Source organism: Syngnathus leptorhynchus, chromosome 5 (assembly GCF_054491065.1).
Source record: "Syngnathus leptorhynchus isolate UIUO chromosome 5, UIUO_Slep, whole genome shotgun sequence".
NCBI classification, from domain to species: Eukaryota; Metazoa; Chordata; class Actinopteri; order Syngnathiformes; family Syngnathidae; genus Syngnathus; species Syngnathus leptorhynchus.
The window spans coordinates 3,470,330-3,491,988 of record NC_141199.1 but is presented as its reverse complement, the minus strand read 5'-3'; the positions used below and the strand labels follow the sequence as shown (position 1 = coordinate 3,491,988).

The window sequence follows — 21,659 nt, the reverse complement described above, 5'->3', positions numbered from 1 at the left end:
ATAATAATAGTAATAGTAATAATCGTAATAATAATAAAAGTACATCTCAAACCAAGTCAAGTCAAGTTTATTTGTATAGCCCTAAAACCAGCAATCTAATGTGAAACTGCAGTCGATATATCGGATAACAATACTTAGGCATATCGTAAATCTACATTCTGGTTTGCATAGTTCACGCTAGGAGACGCAACTCGCTCACCGACTGATTCGTTGATGCACGGAAAGGCAGTTCACCCATTGACTCGTTCGCGAACGGGCGATGAACCGGAAATGCAAATCACTCACTGATTCGTTCACTCACTGATTCGTTCACTCACTAATTCGTTCACTCACTGATTCGTTCACTCACTGATTCGTTCACTCACTAATTCGTTCACTCACTGATTCGTTCACTCACTGATTCGTTCACTCACTGATTCGTTCGTTGGTGAACGGGAAATGCAATCCACGACTCGTTCGTGAACGGGAAGTTACGTCATTTTCTTGTTCGTTTTGTTTTACGGCGAGGTGGCATCAGCTTCAATGCGCATTAGTGATACCTACTGGTTGAAGTCATGTGACCTGAAAAAAGAACGAATCACTTCCGGAAGTGATTCGTTCACTCTCGTTCACTGAAATGATTCATTGTTTTGAACGAATCGTTCACTCAGGAGCCAACACTAATGTTAATGGCTATAGTAACATCAGAGCATTAGGTAGACATGCACGTGGAAGAGTGTGCTAACGCACGCATTCGTGTGAACGAGTGTGTGGGTGTGATTATAGTCTGCACAAGAAAAAGGGGTTAATGTTTTTATTCTCCCATTTTATATATTCTGCAGTTAGATGTTTGCTGTGGCGGTCATTCCCCATTTTGTTCTTTGCAAGTCACCGGACAATTAAAAAAAAAAAAAGAACGTAGTAGCAATCTAGGAGTTGGGCCTCTCCAAACGGTCCTAAAATCATTAAGAGCGAGCACAGTGGCTAAGGGCTCAAGTCTCATTCAGAGAAATGCTCGTTTGCGTCATGGCTCAGGAGCTCTTGAGCAAGGCAATACTCGTACCTGCACCGGCTCAAGGGGTTCAGCTAGCGATATTTGATGCCCCGTTCACTGCACTTGCATACGTGTGCGCGGAGACAGGAAATCCAGATTCAGAAAGTAAAAACCCTGCGACGGTTTGGCTTCATCTCGAGGTGCTTCTATTCAACCAGCAGGTAAGATGCACATGCTCAAGCTTTTTTACCTGCTGGAGAAACACCCCTGGCTAAAGCCAAACTCTGAACCTGAAATTTGGGTCACACAGTGGTCGACTTGTTAGCACATCTGTCTCACAGTGCAGAGAATGCGGGTTCGTTCCATCCCTTGTGTCTTGCTTTACAGCTTCACAGTTATTAAAGGACAAATGGTAGACAAAGTGTAGTCATATGAACGTTTCAGACATTTCCTGTTTATTATTATATGTAAAAAAATAATGTCCTTGTCTATTAGAGATATATTCAGTTTCCAAATAGTTATGTGCTATATGGTGGTTATTGTTGGTCTTATTTTTTTGGCTCACATTAGGCAATAAATGTCAGTTTGTCAAAATGTATTGCTTCTATTGAAAAAAAAAAAGTTTTTTCTGGAGTAGATCAAATTAAATCATGCACCAATGTATGCACCTTATTAGCTGGTAGGAAATGTTTATAATAAACAACTTCAAAATGCTCACCTTTAGATCCGGCATTTTCTTGTTAACTTCCCAACAAATTGAAATTCAAAAGTGATGAAGAGTGAGATTCATTTGCCACAAGACAGCATCTTGGAAGTGTAAATAGCTGTCATAATGACAATATGACAGTCAGCAAGAGGCAAGGGTTCATAGAACAAGTGGGGTAAAAAATGTTTAACCCTTCATTTTTGCTCACCAAACAAGGGGCTAAAGGAAGAGAAGAAAGGAGAGAAATGGGATTGAGCAAAGTCTGACAATTACTTCTTTTTCATTAACCATGATTTTGGCAACCTCTTCAGGCATCTTGGGCACCCTCTTCAGTGCCCAAGATGCCTGAAGAGTTTGGGTTGGTAGAGTGAGGAGAAAAAGACGGGCCAAAAATCCACATCAATGCTGGGATATCAAAAATGCTCGTCGTGTACTCACGCGCAAAAAAAAAAAAAGAAAAAAAAAAGATAACACTAGCCCAGTAGCGGGTTTTCTTATTCACACATGAGCAGCGGACTCAACCACACTTCGCTTTGCATCACAAAATGAGTTGTGTAGACCAGGAAATGAGAGTGTAGTTTGCATTTTTCTCCCCCCCATGTCTGGCCACTAACTGGCGGAAAATCAGGCAACAAATTATACACAGGCTCTAGCTGATGACACACCTACATAAAGAACCAATTTCCCTTTCATTTGTTACATCAGGTTCCACAGAAAAACCACAAATAGGTGAATTTGTGAATTGTGAACTCCTATGAGGTGGGGAATTTCATTGTATAATCAGTAATGCAGAGCTTTGTGCTCTGGCTTCTGTGTCTCAACGCATGTCAGATGTTGTGCAACACACAGCGCCAGATGGCAGAGCCACACCACATAAGTGCAGGCATTGTCATTCATGATTTATTAGTTTAAAAGAAGTGCAAAGACAAAACATTGTTAGATTACTTTTTTTCTCTGTCTGTCCTGTGTTCATCCGCGAGCAGATTTACTGCAGTGAGAGCAGCTTCAGACAGCCAAGAGTGGAGAGCTTGCATTTTCATCACAGACAGGAAAGAAGGAGGAAATTGAATGAGGTGAGAACTGAGCATTATGGGAATGGAAAAATATGTTACAGGCGACGAGACAGATAAGAAAAAAATTAAACGACATATATGTTTCATCTTATAAAAGTGACAAATAATTTAAAGAGGTTAAACGTTACCCAAAACTCAATAAAATTTTAACATTTCATAGATTATAAAGAATTTAAGTGCACAAAACCTCCAAAAATACAGTTGCGACTACTTAAGCTGCACTTACTGCATGAGCTCTGGGTTAGAGGGAACACAAAGCAGGATAAGATGATTGTTTCCACTAGAGACACACTTTTCTGGGAGATCCACTCCAGACTATTCTTTTCTATCATAGAAGTCGTAAGTTGAGACATTTCAAAAGCTGTCATGATTGCTCATGGCAACAGTTTTTTTTTTCCTGTAGAGACTGCTTTACAGATGACAATCAGGCGGTGAACTCTCAAGGGGCATTTGACACATCAGTTGTGATGTCTTGAATGCATTTGGCAGAAAAGGAATGCCATTATCCATGAAAAGCATGTGTGCCAAATATGGTCATTTCTTTTGAAGATATCAGAAACAACGAGCAATAATACAATGAAAGGTGTAATAACAGAATCCCTTCTGCAGGTTTGTTCATAATAGAAGGAAAAAAAAAAGAACCGCAGCCCCTTAAAACTGCTGGTTTAACAACTGAAAGTATTTGACCAAACTTGGGGTTGTTTTGCAAAAGACTAACCCAATTTGTTGGATAATTATGTGCAAAATTGTTTGTTTTGTGCAAAACAACCCAGCAAGGTGGGTCAATTTGACATCCTGGGTCGGTCCAATTTTTAACCGAAATTGGGTTGTTTTCAATGCAACATTTTTGAAGGTGCATTAAAAAACGGGCAAGAAAAAAATCCTTCCATAGTCAAACTGATGCTATTATTAAACCTCTATTAACTGTACAAGCAATTCTTTAGTTCCCATTTTGTTAAGCATAACAAGACTAAAACAACTCCTCACTCTTTGATCATGTAGCATTTAACAAAGTGCAGAAGCCGTTAACTGATGCCAGTCACCAAGTAATTACTGTGTCTAAAAACTTCAAACGCTAAGTTGTGGACTCACTCTTAATTTAGATAACATGATGATAAACCTGCTGAGGATGATATTTTACTGAGCATGCTATTTTTCACTGAGTACAGTAAGTGAGTTGTCACAGATAACCGTGCATCATACTTTATGAACAAGCTAATTTAATCGGAGAGTTTACAAATTTTTTTTCAAAAGTCTCACTTTAAAACGGTAAGTTGGATACTGGTCAGTAATTATTAATTATGATTGGGGTACAAACTGCTCTTCTTCAGTAGGGGGATTTTACCATCGGCATAGGTAAGCAACAGATATTTGAACATGAACAGTAGAGCAGCACATGTTGACACATACTACAACACATGGCCGCAGATGGCAAAGGGGAGGGGGGCGACATGTCCCTTACAGTTTTATAAAGACTACCATCCACCACCTCCACTATCGTTACGTAAGGCTACAAAAATTTCTGGTAAATCAGAAAACTAATGATCCTCTTCTATTGGGATGGGCATGGAGCCTGCATAGCGCATGTTGTGCTACTACCAATGATGTGTTTAGAAATCTTTGAATTTTTACTTCTGTCATAATTTTAATGTCCCAACGTCGGATCTTCAACTCAGCATGGAGAGGAATCTAACAAGCCAGACATAGTCTTTATGCTATCTTCTACTTATGTACATTAACAACATTATAGTTAAAAGCGTTGTGCATTTATGAGGCTTTGAAGCGCTGGGAGCATGAAAGTCTGCCGTTACAGGTAGTACGCTCTACTTTAAAGTATTAAACATGCCTTCACATTTGATGCGTGTCTTTTTACGCTGTTTGCTCAACATGAAAGACAGAAAGAACAACATAAAATTGATGTTTGTAACTTTTTTTTAGTCTTTTGTCATGTACTGATCAATAGCTGGAGTTAAATATACTTTAAATATACCGTATTTTTCTAACTAAAGGTCGCTCCTGAATATAGGTCGCATTAGCTATAAAATGCACAATAACGTGAAAAAATTTTTTTTATAAGTCACTCCGGAGTATAAATTGCATTTTGGGGGAAATTTATTCGACAAAATCCAACACCAAGAACAGACATGAATGAGCAACAACAGGCTAAACGATAGGTATGCTAACGTGACATAAACACAAATGAAGAGCTGAGAACAGACCTGACGTAAAATTCTATTTTTCTAATAACTATGACATAACACGTTTATAAAATCATCTGTGTCACTCCAATTCATTAAATCCATCGATTGTCCTTTATGTAAACAATGCCGGCCGAGTGCGCGCCGCTGACAGCGGTTGCACTTCTAAATATTCCACAGGCCCATATAACGATATATAAATTATATATCAAATAACTATTATATAAGCATTAACATTATCAAACCCTCTGCGTCACTCCAAATCATTAAATCCACCGATCGTCCTTTATGTCAACAATGCCGGCCAGGTGCGCGCCGCTTCAAAATATTCCACAGCAGAGCATGGAGGAGATTCCAGGAGATAGGCAGTTACTCTAGGAGAGCTGCACAGGGCCGTAGACGGTCCTCATCCCATCAGCAGGACCAATATCCGCTGCTTTGTGCAAGGAGGAACAGGTTGAGCACTGCCCGAGCCCTACAGAATGACCTTCAGCAGGCTACTGGTGGGAATATTTTTGCCCAAACAGTCAGAAACAGTGCCTCAGGGCACGACGTCCTGTAGTGTGCCCTATGCTCACTACTCAGCACCGTGGAGATCGATTGGCATTTGCCATAGAACACCAGAATTGGCAAGTCTGCCACTGGCGCCCTGTGCTTTTCACAGATGAGAGCAGGTTTACCCTGAGCACCTGTGGTAGACGTGAAAGGGTCTGGAGAAGCCAAGGAGACCGTTATGCTGCCTGCAACATCATTCAGCATGACCGGTTCGGTGGTGGGTCAGTGATGGTCTAGGGAGGCAGTTCCATGGAGGGACGAACAGACCTCTACAAGCTAGAGAACGGCAGTCTGACTGCCATTAGGTATCGGCATGAAATCCTTGCACCCATGGTCAGACCCTACGCTGGTGCAGTAGGTCCTGGGTTCCTCCTGATCCACGACATTCCCGGCCTCATGTGGCAAGAGTATGCAGACAGTATCTGGAGGATGAAGGAATTGACACAATTGAATGGCCCTCACAATCACCTGATCTAAACTCGATAGAACACCTTTGGGACATAATGTTTCGGTCCATCAGACGCCGGCAGGTTGCTCGTTAGACTTTGCAGGAGCTCACTGATGCCCTTAGACAGATCTTGGAGGACATCCCACAAGACACCATCTGTTGTCTCATTAGGACCATGCCGCGACGTTGTCAAGCATGCATACAAGCATGTGGGAGCTACATAAGATATTGAAAAGAGTTTTGAATTGCAGACATTGAATTTAGGCAAAATGGACGAGCCTGCCACATAATTTTTTCACTTAGATTTTTGGGGTGTCTATATACTGAGCCCTCTGTAGGCTGAAAACCTTTATTTCCATCAAAAGATGTGGTATCCTTTTGTTCCTAAGACATTCATATCAGTATAGATATCCACCTTTTTTTTCACCATTGAAATCTGATGTGTTTTCAAAGTGTTCGATTAATTTTTTTGACCAGTGTATAAATTACCGTAATCTTCAAACTATAAATCGCTCTGGAGTATAAATCGCACCAGCCATAAAATGCTCAATAAAGTGGAAAAAAAAACATGTATGTCGCATCGGAGTACAAGTCGCACTTTTGGGGCAAATTCATTTGTCAAAATCCAACACCAAGAACAGACATGAACCAGCAACAACAGGCTAAACGATACGGTATGCTAACGTGACATATACACAAACGAGGAGCTGAGAACGGGCCTGACGTAACATTCAGAGTTATTAAAGTAGGTATTACATAAATAACATGTTTATCAAACCATCTGTGTTACTCCAATTCATTAAATGCATCGATCGTCCTTTATGTAAACAATGCCGCGTATGCGCCGCATATGCGCCGCTGACATCGGACTCGTAAGTTGCATTTCTAATTATTCCACAGACCCGATATATAAAGTATATTTCAAACAACAATAATATTATCAAACCATCTGTGTCACTCCTAATCATGAAATCCATCGATCTAATTCCTCGTCCTTTGTCAACAACGCTGCGCGCGCGCCACACAGATCTGGTATATAACCATATTGTAGCGTTAACAAAGTACCAGGAAAGACGTGGGTTTGGTAAACGGCTCTTTATTTAACAAGAGTTCAACGAGCCAACAACTACTGAACTTCCAGCAACAGAGGTGGAAGAGAGCTCCATAGAATAGGAGCGGGCGTGCGTATAAGCCAAGTGCGAGCTCCATCCACCGTCCCCGGACAGCTACCCGGCCGAGCGCCTGCCCCCGACTTCCATCCACGAAGGTGAAAGAGAGCTCCGTAGAGTAGGACCAGGCGTGCGTAAAAGCCATAATAGTTTTTCAAACCTTCTGTGTCACTCCAAATCATTAAATCCTTCAAACACTTCGTCCTCCTTGTCACTTATAAACAAAGCCGCTAATGATGCGGGTAGTACGTGGGGCCCTTCGTCATCTTCTTCATCCCGTGATTAAATCTTTGTCCTTTATATAAACAGCTGCCGCGCCGCTGACGTCACTTGAAATTCTAATTACAGTAACCCCTTGCTGCATTGCAGTTCGTTTATCGCGGTTTCACTTAATTATTTTTGAATTGTAAAAATTTGTGAAAGAAATCACATATAAGTCGCTCCTCTGTATAAATTGCCCCTCCACCCAAACTATGAAAAGAAATGCGACTTATAGTCCAAAAACTACGGTAAATGGAAATTGCTAAACCTTTATTTTGACTAACAACACTTTTTTGTCTGTTTTTACAGTGTGGGTTTTTCAGCCAGGGTGAGGTGGCCATGCAGTGTAATGGAGGAAATTAATAAACAAATATTTATCATTTCCTCATATCCTATGTCCGTTGCTGAGATGTGGCACTTAATGTAATCGTGAGTATAGTAACTGCAATAGAATAAAAAATTTGTAAAAAAAAATATTTGCTCTGACCGGTGTCAAGCAATATGTAGAATAATACTTTTTTCATATTACATGCACTATAGAAAAATAATACTCTTTCTCTTATTTAAAATGTGAATATCATAGATACATTTTTTTCATATAAATTTGCTGTGGTTTATACCAAAATATTATAATAAGTTTTGGTGTGTGATTGGCATTCTAGACAAATAATATTCATCTGGTTTATTGGTTTCAATTTAAAAAATGTATCAGTCTGTGTCCCCGATCTGAACCCGAGCGGTGTTCTATTATTGGACTTCTGTGCTCGAAACGGATTTTCTACAATGAACACCCTGTTCAAGCATAATGTGTGCACTTGGCACCAGGACACCCTAGGCCGCAGTTCGTTGATCGACTTTGTAGTCGTGTCATTGGATTTGCGGCCGCATGTTTTGGACACTCGGGTGAAGAGAGGGGCGGAGCTGTCAACTGATCACCACCTGGTGGTGGGTTGGCTCCGATGGTGGGGAAAGACGCCGGTCCAACCTGGCAGACCCAAACGCTCTGTGAGGGTCGGCTGGGAATGTCTGGCAGAATCCCCTGTCAGGAAGAGCTTCAACTCCCACCTCCGGCAGAGCTTTTCCCACGTCCCGGGGGAGGCGGGGGACATTGAGTCTGAGTGGACCATGTTCCGCGCCTCCATCGTTGAGGCAGCCGACCGGAGCTGTGGCCGTAAGGTTGTTGGTGCCTGTCGTGGCGGCAATCCCCGAACCCGCTGGTGGACACCGGCGGTAAGGGATGCCCTCAAGCTGAAGGGGGAGTCCTATCGGGCCGTTTTGGCCTGCGGGACTCCGGAGGCAGCTGACGGGTACCGGATGGCCAAGCGGAACGCGGCTTCGGCGGTTGCTGAGGAGAAAACCCGGGCGTGAGAGGAGTTTGGCGACGCCATGGAGAATGACTTCCGGACGGCTTCGAGGAAATTCTGGTCCACCATCCGGCGTCTCAGGAGGGGGAAGCAGTGCACGGTCAACACTTCCCCCACCATCGGAGCCAACCCACCACCAGGTGGTGATCAGTTGACAGCTCCGCCCCTCTCTTCACCGGAGTGTCCAAAACATGCGGCCGCAAATCCGATGACACGACTACAAAGTCGATCAACGAACTGGGGCCTAGGGTGTCCTGGTGCCAAGTGCACACATGGACACCCTTATGCTTGAACATGGTGTTCATTATAGAAAATCCGTGTCGAGCACAGAAGTCCAACAATAGAACACCGCTCGGGGGGCCGTTCCTCCCAATCACGCCCTTCCAGGTTTCACTGTCATTGCTCATGTGAGCATTGAAGTCACCCAGTAGGACGATGGAGTCCCCAGAAGGAACGCTCTCCAGCACTTCCTCCAGGGACTCCAAAAAGGGTGGGTGTTCTGAGCTGCCGTTCGGTGCATAGACACAAACAACAGTCAGGACCCGTCCCCCCACCCGAAGGCAGGCTACCCTCTTGCTCACCGGGGTGAACCCCAATGTGCAGGCGCCCAGCCGGGGGGCAATAAGTATGCCAACTCCCTGCTCGACGCCTCTCACCATGGGCAACTCCAGAGTGGAAGAGAGTCCAGCCCCTCTCGAGAGGGCTTGTACCAGAGCCCAAACTATGTTTGGAGGCAAGTCTAGGCATGTCTAGTCGGAACCTTTCTGCCTCACACACCAGCTCGGGCTCCTTTCCAGCCAGAGAGGTGACATTCCATGTCCCTAGAGCCAGCCTCTGCAGCCGGGGATCGGACCGCCAAGGTCCCCGCCTTTGGCCGCTGCCCAGCTCACTTTGCACCCGACCCATTTGGCCCCTCCTACAGGTGGTGAGCCCATGGGAAGGGGGACCCACGTTTTCTTTTCGGGCTATGCCCGGCTGGACCCAATGGGCGAAGGCCCGGCCACCAGGCGCTCGTCTTCGAGCCCCACCTCCAGGCCTGGCTCCAGAGAGGGGCCCCGGTGATTCGCGTCCGGGCGAGGGAAAACTGAGTCCATTTTTGTTTCTCATCATAAGGTGCTTTGGTGAGCCGTGCTTTGTCTGGCCCCTCACCTAGGACCCTTTTGCCATGGGTGACCCTACCAGGGACATGAAGCCCCAGACAACATGGCTCCCAGGATCATAGGGGCACGCAAACCCCTCCACCACGATAAGGTGACAACTCACGGAGTACAATGTCGATTGAACTAAAGCAAACCCCAACTGTTTAATCCCTTTAAATTCTAATAATTATGTCATTGATATGTTTTTTAATGTAAAATAATATAGAGGCCTGATTAAAAATATGATCGGGTTTTTGGGAGACTCAAAAATAATAATGGCATTTCACTTCACTTCAACGGGGACAGATGATTTGAGAAATAAGTGGTTTAGGTTACAATTTTGGTCAGAGAACAAAATAAATTTGTACTTCAAGGAAATACTATTTTTGTTCTGTCCTCCCTTTTCAATTGCATTGCTTATTGTTTTGCTTATTGCATTAATCTTTGGTTTATTGTATGTGTGGGAGTGAGGGACAAAAATTAATGAATACGTTAAAAATAGCTCAATTATATAGTAAGTACGATAAAAAAAAAACTTGTTTCGTTTTAAAACACTTATAAAGTGGATTGAAGACAACAAAATACCAATTCAATCTATTTTTTAAAAATCATAAAAAAAAAAAACTGCACAATAAATTAATGTAACTGTAGATACAGTAGCAGGAGTGTCAGTCCAAGTCCTGGTAGAGTAGTATTTAAAGGCTGGACTTAGTATATAAACCAGCCTTAATTGTGTGTGTGGGTGTGTGTGTTGGCATTAATTGTGTGTGCGTGTGTGTATACATGTGCGCTTTTGCCTCCGTGTCAGCCCATCCTGATGAAGTGCAGAGGCTTTGAGCTCAGTAGGCCATCCATCATCTCTTTCAGGCTTAAGTGTGCCTCTCCAGACGGAGACGCTACCAGACGACGACCTGAGTTCACCGCTGTGGGTTGGCCAAATAAACATCAGGCCCTTCGTCATCATCAGTATCAGTGTAATTGGATCAACATCATTATCATCAGAAGTAAAAGCACAAACAGTGCTAATTGCTCATGTTACTTCTGAGATATAGTACAAAACATATTAATTCAGAATGCACCAGGTGACATTAGTAGTCATAACTGAGTAATTTCACTATCTTTTCTAAGTGTCTTTTTTTCCTGGTATGAGGACTATAATTTGATACCCTATGCCATTTTACTGATTGTGTATACTGAGACAAACAGTATTTAAATTTACTAAAATTATCAACAGCCCAGATTGTGTTTTACTGTATATCATATATGTGAAGATGATCAAAGACATAGTCACTGAGGAAAGCTAAAGATACCAAGCTTAATTTTTAAAATGAACAAAATAAACTGAAGGGAAAGGTGTATTTGTGTGATGTTAGGTAATGTAGCCTTGCCCTCAACGCTCTTCTCATTTGTTGTGCATAAAACCACATATTGCCCTTTTGCTCTCACTCTCACACGCTCATGCACATGCACGCAGAGGTCGAATGTCAGAGGTCATATTGTGTCTGGACAGGATTTAGTTTTGGGCTGCTTCATCTAGAACCCATGCACACATACAATGCACACACACGTTTGTAAATACAGGCCTACAAATGGGGTACACAAGGTTGAACAGTATTACTGAGAAATTATTTACAGCAGAACCAAGGTGCAAAGATTAAGGCCCACCCCTGTATTTTTGTTTCATTTATACCTAGATCAGTTACATCAAGTATATTATCTACCAGACATTGAAGTTTCAAAACATTCGACAAAATTCTACATTCTAAACAAAATGTTCATAGGCTACATATCTTAGCTAAGTTATAAAAGTACAGAAACTACAAACATGTTAGCAGAGGATTTAATAACTAGTTACATATTTGTGTGATACAATGTCAGTTACAAAGCATTCTAAACAAAAAAAAAACACATTAATGGCTTTCATAATTTCAAAAAGCTATACTTCATTAAGATTTTGTCTTTATTGGATTGTCAACAAAATGAATGTAATTGCAAGTAAGCCTTGATTTTTAATGAAACCAAGATGGTACTGACTTCAGTGACTTGAGGAGGGGGCAAAACGGAAGGGAGGCATAGCTACATGGCTACCTTTAATGTAAATGTTAAATAATTACTTCTCAAAAATATAGTGTAAGATCAATTGTAAAGGTAACATTATTGATGCAATGAAATATATATTGCTAATAGTTTTAAATTAGTAGACGGTATAATCTTGTTATTGACAAATTCATTAACAATTAAAAATTCAAATACATACACGAGTATAGACATTTCTTAAGTCTGGTCCTCAGTTTTGATTTGTGAGGTTTTGCTTTAGCATCTACCAAAGTATATACTGTATTTTTCGGAGTATAAGTCGCACCAGCCATAAAATGAACAATAAAGTGAAAAAAAAAAACATATACATGTCGCACTGGAGTATAAGTCGTACTTTTGGGGCAAATTTATTTGTCAAAATCCAACACCAAGAACAGACATGAACCAGCAACAATATAGTATACATATTATATATATATATATATATATATATATATATATATATATATATATATATATATATATATATATATATATATATATACATACAGTATGCTAACGTGACATGTACACAAACGAGGAGCTGAGAACGGGGCTGACGAAACATTCAGTTATTCAAATAACGATGACATAACATGTTCATCAAACCATATGTGTCACTCCAATTCATTAAATCCATCGATTGTCCTTTATGTAAACAATGCCCCGCGTGTGCGCCGCTGACGTTGGACTCGTCGTGAGTTGCATTTCTAATTATTCCATAGACCCATATAACGATATATATCGATCTAATTCCTCGTCCTTTGTCAACAACGCTGCGCGCGCGCCACACAGATCTGGTATATAACTATATTGTAGCGTTAACAAAGTACCAGGAAAGACGTGGGTTTGGTAAACGGCTCTTTATTTAACAAAACAAGAGTTCAACGAGCCAACAACTACTAAACTGTAACGATAAGAACATATACAAGTTGCTACAGGAAATAAAATATATCAAATAACTATAACATAAATTTTTCAAAACTTGTGTCACTTCAAATCATTAAATTCTTCAAACGTGGGGCCCTTCGTCATCTTCGTCATCTTGTGATTGAATCCTTTGTCCTTTGTGTAAACAACCGCAGCGCCGCTGACGCCACTTGCAGTTCAAATTACAGTAATCCCTTGCTACATCGCGGTTCGATTGTCGTGGTTTCACTACATTGCAGATTTTTTAATTTGTGAAAAAATTCACATATCACTGAATATGTCACCCCCCCCACCCAAACTATGAAAAAAAAACGCGACTTATGGTCCGAAAAATATGGTACCGTACTTTCTGGACTATAAGGTATAATTTTCTCAAAAGCCGACTGTGCACCTTATAGTCCGGTGCGCCTTATATATGGATCAATTGATACATTTGTTGATCCATACTGGTTGTACACAGTGCTCTGCCAAATTGTTTCAGTACGTTTTAGTACGACTAGTAAATTACAAAGTCGCATCGCTTCCCAGCATTACGGCAACCGCGGTCAGGGGGCGTCACTGAATAGCTGTTGTACCCGTGAGGCTATTTCTTTTCAAAATAGGCTGCTCTGTTAATGTTTCGAGTAAATTTACGGATCAATATGGAAGGGAAACATAGGTAAGCAGTACCAATGTGTTAGATCGAACTTTGGTCAGTTCCGATCATTATAGGAGCTCGTTTGAGAAACGCGATTGTTTACACTTTGCTGAAGCTCATGGTGGTCTGCGAGGTGAGGCTCATGGGAGTTTGCGGGTGGCTAATGCTATAGCTGCCATATGCACGAGGCTATTTCCTGTCAAAATAGGCTGCTCTGTTTTCGAGTAAATTTACGGATCGATATGGAAGGGAAACATAGGTAAGCAGTACCAATGGGTTAGATCAAAATTTTGTCAGTTCCGATCATTTTATAGGTGCTAGTTTGAGAAACGCGATTGTTTACACCAGTGGTTCCCAAACTTTTGCAGGCTGGCGCGCCCTTGGCTCCCCAGTGAATTCCTAGCGCCCCCCCCTCCCCCCACAGACACATATGGAAACAAACACCTCTTTCTTGATATTTGGTATGCTGCAATTTGAAAAGAGAAAGGTTAAACACAAATGTTTGGTTGCTGTTGGTTGTGTGGTGCTGCAACAAATCCATATTTCAGGTATTCCACAGTATATTGCAGACACTTCTTTTTTGTTTGCTGTACCAAGGCCATACTTTATTCTGGAACAAAAAAAAATAAAACTATGAAAAATACAGCATTTTATCGTATTTCATAAATAGGCCTACTTAAAGACAAAAATGACAACATTGAAGGTATGAAAAGCAAGTTTACCCTCTCACGTATTCATTTTCTTCCATTTACTCACAAAAAATGGTGGCAGACGTGATCTAAGGCATGCCACCCTCGCCACCCACACAATGACACACGCACGGACACACGCACGGACACACGCACGGACACACACACACACACACACACACACACACACACACACACACACACACACACACACACACACACACACACACAGGTACAAAGTCATATACATTCGTAACAATATATATCAGTGAATGCACCACCCTAACCATCTCGACCAAACAACACGGCGCGTTCTGGCGAGTCCCCAATTTCATGTTGACTTGAACTCAAGATGATGTTGACCACCAGAATGCTGTTTTTATTAGAAAATTCTGAACATTACAAGCTTGAAATTACAAACCTGAGCTTTTGCTTTTGTAGTCTATGCTGTCGGATCTGACTGGGCCAGAGCGACGTGCGGTAACCGGACCCTGATGTGTCGTCCACTGACTCGTCCTGCTGCACGTGTTGTGTACAAACCGTCAAACAAACGTTCGAACTTCTGACTTCGACTTCAGACTGCCGCCGCCCCCCTACCGCCCCCTTCTTCCTCACCGCCCCCCCAGATCTTTTCACCGCCCCCAGGGAGGCGGTACTGCCCACTTTGGGAACCACTGGTTTACACTTTGCTGAGGCTCATGGGAGTCTGTGAACTGAGGCTCATGGGAGTTTGCGGGTGGCAAATTCTGTAGTGATAGCTGCTATACGCACAAGGCTATTTCATGTCAAAATAGGCTGCTCTGTTAATGTTTTGAGTAAATTTACAGATCGATATGGAAGGGAAACATAGGTTAGCAGTACCGATGTGTTCAATCAATCGATCAAACTTTAGTCAGTTCCGATCATTTTATAGGCGATCATTTGAGAAAAGTGATTGTTTACACTTTGCTGAGGCTCATGGGAGTCTGCAAGCTGAAGCTCATGGGAGTTTGCAGGTGGCTAATGCTATAGTGATAGCTGCTGTATGCACAAGGCTATTAAATGTCAAAATAGGCTGCTCTGTTAATGTTTCGAGTACATTTACGGCTCAATATAGAAGGGAAACATAGTAACATGGTAAGCAGTACCAATGCGTTAGATTGAACTTTAATCAGTTCTCATCATTTTATAGGAGATAGTTTGAGAAACGCGATTGTTTACAGAGGGCTCATTGGGTATTGGTTAGTGGATGCATACCGCAACCCTAGTCAACCTCAGTTTGTGTCAGTATAGCTTCTATTTTATGCGCCTTTTACTCCGGTGTGCCCTATATATGAAATAATTTCTAAAATAAAAAATTCAATGAGGGTGCACTATAATCCAGTGTGCCTTTTGGTGCGAAAAATACGGTACTTAAAAAGCATTTTAACTTAACACTGATCCTGTTTTTACTGTAATTTTGCTCTAGAGGTAATTTTCTTCTAGATTTAAACAATAAAAAAGTACATACCAACATTACTACAAAGACATCCTCACGTTCTCTGTGGCATTGGTTTCAGTTATTTAATCTGTAATTGAAAGTAACATTTTTGAGATACTTATGGCATGGAGGATTATGCACTACTTTACAGCATGGCAGCACGAAGCTTCTAATTGAGCCATTGCACTAATAACTGCAGAAAATCCATCCATTTATTTTATAAACCTCTTGTAATCATTAGAGTCGGGAGTGAGCTGGAGCCTTTCCCAGCTCACCTTAGGTGAGAGGTGGGCTACAGCCTGGACACCATGGTGTACTGTACAAAATGTCAATTTAAGATCAGGGGATGAGAATATTTGTCATTTTTCACATGTCCTGAGTGTTGTTAGTCACCATATGGGTTAAATATGGTGATCATGAAGCAGTCAGTAACAATCCGAGGGCAGCTGTCTAGTTCATCCTTCCACCACTTAGTAGTAATACTTCATCAGTGCAGTGTATAAACTTATCTTCATGGTTTTAATTAAAACCATCCTCCTCTATTACAAAAATGTCAGTAAATTTTGGTGGCAGCATCTCTCCCACAGTACAGTGGTAAATTTGATTTGTTTGAAAATTCTGTATAAATATTTCAAACATTCCACAGATATTGTATAGGAACCAAAACACAGATTCCTATTCTTCAGTGCATTGTGATAAATAGCTAATAAACAGCTGGTGACGTTAGCTATGCAGCCACATGGCCAATTAAATATATGTTGTCATAAAGATGGCCCACAAAGTCATCCGAGACATTATGGGCTGCTCTACGAGTGTTCCTGATGAACTCCCTTTTTGACATTTTGTTTTTGACATGAGGACTGGTCAGATCAATGGAGAGCAGGATGAGACTGTAGCATAGCACATACACAGCATCTGCAAAGAACATAATAGCACACTGTAATATCTGTCTATAGGAAAACAAAGAGAACATTGTTGGTATGGCCATAAATATCAAAGTTTACATTCACAATGTTAAACTCATATTAATACATAATGCTGGACAATTTAGCAGGCTATAACACACCAGTAAAAAACTGACTACACAAGTCAAGTAAAACTCAAGAACATTAAAACAAACCCAAATTCGATTTAAAATGTATGTAAAGACATACTTTTGGAACTATTTTTGTAATTTCATCTCTTTGCTTTTTATGGCATTAATATTGTATATTTGGATCATTACATGTGTTGTTTAAACGATGTAAAAATTCACTTTTATTTTCATAGGAAGAAGTATGGAAACAAGTGCTAAAATGAGTAGAAATTAGTGGGAAAGTAGTGTAGATAAACAACCATATTTTTCGGACTAAAAGTCGCTCCGGAATATACGTAGCATCAGCCATAAAATGCACAATAAAGTGAAAAAAAAACATATATAAGTCGCACCGTAGTATACGTCGCATTTTTGGGGAAATTTATTCAACAAAATTCAACACCAAGAACAGGCATGAACCAGCAACAACAGGCTAAACGATACAGTATGCTAACGTGACAAACACAAACGAAGAGCTGAGAACGGGCCTGAGGTAACGTTAACAGTTATCCAAATAACTATAACATAAATAACAAGTTTCTCAAACCATCTGTCACTCCAAGTCATTAAATCCATTGATCGAATTCGTCGTCCTTTCTGTAAACAATGCCGCGTGTGCGACGCGCCGCTGACGTCAGACTTGTCGTCAGGTGCAGTTCAAATTATTCCACAGGCCCATATAACGATAAAGTATATATCAAATAATTATCATATAAACAACAATAGTATCAAACTATCTGTGTCACTCCAAATCATTTAATCCACCGATCGAATTCCTTGTCCTTTATGTTAAAATTATTCCACAGGCCCATATAATTATAAACAACAATTTTATCAAACAATCTCTGTCACTCCAAGTCATTAAATCCTGTGATCGAGTCCTTTGCAGTTTATGTAAACAACGCCCCGTGTGCGCCGTGCTGCTGACGTCAGTTGCAGTTCAAATTACAGTAATCCCTTGCTACATCGAGGATTTTTGAATTTTGAAAATTTGTGAATGATTTCACATATAAGTCGCTTCTGAGTACAAGTCGCCCACCCACCCAAACTATGAAAAAAAACGCGATTTATAGTCCGAAACATACGGTAAGTAATGAAGAAAAATATTAATGAACTGCTTGCAGAATGCTGAAATTCTGCTCTTCTACATATACATTTTAAATGTACCCAAAGTAAATTGTGGCTATAGGCAGCAGTAAATTGAGGCATCAGTGAGAACCAACCATTAATCCTTGATCCAGTACCATTACATTAATCCCACTAATCAAATAAGTGAACCCAGGCAGTATTAAAGGAAATTCCAGCATGTTCTGGTAAGAGTAGCAGTAGCACATTAGGTAGATACATAGTCCGTTGACATTTTTGAAACTGAAGATTTGTTGCTGATGCTGTTAATTCTTGGCTATGGTCCATTAACATTTTTTAAACTGAAGATTTGTTACTTTAGCTTGTAGTCATGGAATGCTTTCTATGATCAGAGGCTTATTTAATGGATATCTCAAAAAGGTTAATGAGTAATCAACAACTCTCAACAGTAAGTGTATTTCTTAATACATAATTTTTCACAATTGTGTTATTTATTCATACCAATATGCCTAAAAAAACACAATTACTGAGCTGAAGCATTGATTTTAGTTGTTTAATGGTGTGTGTAAACTAACCAGGACTGAGCCCCAGCTCCCGGACAAGACCAGGGTTACAGGTACAAAACCTGTGGCTAAATTTGGTGATGAGTGTTTCCAGATACTCTCCTCTTTCCTCTGGTGCATGAATGTGTCTGAAGAAATCCCTCAGCGCATTGGGGAGGAACTGGTTACTGAAGTTGTGAAGTGTCACCAGCTCGTCCAAAACATCACGCCTGCAAATACACATAAGGTACAATGTCCAAGTGTTTTCATATATTTACTACGGAAATATTGGAATTGTGATAACTGCATTTAGTTGCAAGCACCTTATTCCGACATCAGCTGACAAAACAGCAAAAGCCTCCCGTTCACAAATGCCGGTGGCAAACTTAAACGCTCGGGTTTTTGAGCAAAAATATAAAATAAAAAATTCTCACCAAGGGGCGAAAAATTTAGTGTTTTTGAATGCAGCAAATATTGCATCCACGTCAGGCTTTGTTCAATGTTGCAAATGTTCGCCAAAGGTTCGCCTGTACTTTCTTGTCACAAGGGAACTATGAACATGTTATAAATTTTCTTGCGTCAAGAAAAATCCAAAATGTTCGCAGATGTTTGGCCAATGTTTTGTGAACATTTACAACCTTGTATGATCCCTGAAACAACTCTGATGTGAACGCAACATTCGCTGCCTCGAAGACACTCGCAATTGTTGCTGAGGGGTAACTTATTTCATTTTTTTAATTAGTGTGAAGGCGCCTTCACACTATTGTTATTCTACTTTATTTTTCTTCTTATTATTATTAAACAATTTATTCCTCCCACTTTTTTGACACCTAACTACTCCCACATGCTTTAACCGATTCACCCCATTCCAACTTTCACACGTTCCAAAAATTCACGGCATGATTGCTAGTATTTTATTTGTTCATAACATTTACCGTTTTTGCATAATTAGCAAATTTGTGCCTTAAAATCCCCCATTCATTCTTAATGGCGCATTCAACACGAGCCATGATCCCGAGCGAGTTCGAATTTTGACATCTGACAACTTTTATTATGATTTCTTTCCTTAACTCATTTATTTAACCCATTTATTTTTTATTTATTTTTCATTCATTCATTTATTTATTCATTTAATTTTAATTTAAAAACATCATTTTACCGTTTTAACCGTTTTCATTTACCATTTTTATTTCTCATTTAATAGCATTATTCCACCACAGCAACATTAAGTCGCTGTTTAGCTCAGTAAGAAGAGAATGGCCCTTCCAACACGAGCCATGTTCGCAAGCGAGTTCGAATCCCACTTGGCCATTATTTTTTATTCATTCATTTTTCATTCATTCAATTTTAACACATCACTTTAATAATTATTTTCATCATCATCATTAATTTACCATTTTTATTTTATTTAATCATCATTATTAATTTACCATTTTTATTTCATTTAATCATTATTTCGAGTCCCACAATAGTGTGAAGTGCCTTCGCCTTCACATGCAATTTCTCCAGAAATTGCCAATTCTAGTTGTTGTTTGGTGTTTCTACAGGAATATTTATACCGTAATTTTCGGACTATAAATCGCGTTTTTTGTCATAGTTTGGGTGGGGGGGGGCAACTTATACTCAGGAGCGACTTATGTGATTTTTTTCACAAATTTTCAAAATTCAAAAATCCGCGATGTAGTGAAATCGAGATAAACGAACCGCGATGTAGCCGTATGACGTCAGTCAGGATGGAGCCATCTCAGCCAGCCAAGATGGCGCCTTCCTGCCAGATGACCATCTCCCAGAGACGGCTAGGGCCATCAGCACCACCACCGCAAAATGGAGACAGGCAGGCATGATGACTTTCAATACCTGTCTGATGACAGGTAAGCTCATCGCCCCGGAGACGGCTAGGGCCATCAGCACCAACACAAAATGGAGACAGCCAAGATGGCCGAGTAATGTGAAAAACATGTTGGTCACGCTTTCTTTTGCAGACATTGTTATAAGGGGCGAGGATACAGCCAAAAAAATGCAGCCAAATACATTAACATGCCCCAACATAGCTCCAACAATATGCCGACAGCTAAAATGCCACCAAATACATTAGCATGTACAATAGTGTAATATTACCCCAGACCAATATGGCGAGAGCCAAGATGGCCTAGTAAAGTAAAAAATACATGCCCCTGACATGTCTCCAACCAATATGGCGACACCCTAATACATTAACATGCCTCAACATGCCTCCGCGACAACCAGTGACCAGCCAAAATTCCTGTCTGACGACATGATGCTACACTACGATGCGACACCTGAACTGAATATGACAGGATGGAGCCATCTTGGCCAGCCAAGGTGGCGCCTTCCTGTCTGGCGACAGGATGTGACACCAGGATGCGACACCTGACCGCAAGGTGTCATACACATTAGCATATACACCTACTACATTTGCATAACAATAGACATCAAAGGTTTCCGCATTGCATTATTCTCTCATGTGCGGCACATACGTGGCATTGTTTACATAAAGGACAATCGATGGATTTAATGAATTGGAGTAACACAGATGGTTTGATAAACGTGTTATTTATGCAATACTCATTTGAATAACTCTGAATTTTACGTCAGGCCCGTTCTCAGCTCCTCGTTTGTGTATATGTCACGTTAGCATACCGTATCGTTTAGCCTGTTGTTGCTGGTTCATGTCTGTTGTTGGTGTTGGATTTCGACAAATGAATTTGCCCCAAAAGTGTTTTTTTCACTTTATTGTACATTTTATGGCTGGTGCGATTTATACTCCGGAGCAATTTATAGTCCGAAAATTACGGTACATCTACAAAATGCGCATAGCGCTGCGATGGTATCTTGTGACCACTACAGGTCCCTGTTTAACTAAGCTTAACAACAGAACGTCACAGCCACCCCCCCCCCCCCCACACACACACACACAAACACACACACGTATAATATTTCTATTTTCAATATTTATACAATATTTTCAGTATGTTACCATGGTTAACAACAGAACATCACATCTACATATGTTACACACACTCCCACACATGTATAATATTTATATTTTCAATATTTAAACAATATTTTTAGTGTTATTTATACTATTAATGTTGAAACTATTATTTAATGTTCTTATAACATATGCACTTAAATGTTCCATATACATTTATTGACACACAAAAAATGTACAGATGAGAGGGTGACCCTACTACGTGGATTTTACCTATTGCGAGGTGGTTTTGTAACCAATTATCCGCGCTAAGCGCGGGATTACTG

At 40.7% G+C, this 21,659-nt stretch overlaps 1 protein-coding gene and 1 long non-coding RNA gene across 5 annotated transcripts in view; one reads left to right on the top strand and one right to left on the bottom strand.

Moving 5' to 3' along the window:
- The first annotated feature begins 690 nt into the window (after positions 1-690).
- LOC147056252 (uncharacterized) lies at positions 691-7,851 on the top strand. Its single transcript, XR_015066125.1, has 3 exons — positions 691-1,194; positions 2,663-2,752; positions 7,693-7,851. It is a non-coding gene; the product is annotated as an uncharacterized LOC147056252 (long non-coding RNA).
- Positions 7,852-12,810: 4,959 nt separating this feature from the next.
- The window catches only part of fbxo8 (F-box protein 8), a 47,988-nt gene continuing 39,139 nt past the window's right edge, over positions 12,811-21,659 (bottom strand). For 3 of the 4 annotated variants that reach the window (XM_085912966.1, XM_085912968.1, XM_085912967.1), the window contains 2 exons: positions 18,414-18,610; positions 12,811-16,592 (listed from right to left, as the gene is read on the bottom strand). In XM_085912966.1, coding sequence (XP_085769092.1) covers positions 16,405-16,592; positions 18,414-18,610 — 385 coding nt within the window. In that variant the 3' untranslated portion in view covers positions 12,811-16,404. Of the gene's footprint in view, positions 18,611-21,659 lie in introns of all 4 variants that reach the window. The other variant, XM_085912969.1, reaches the window with a different exon arrangement.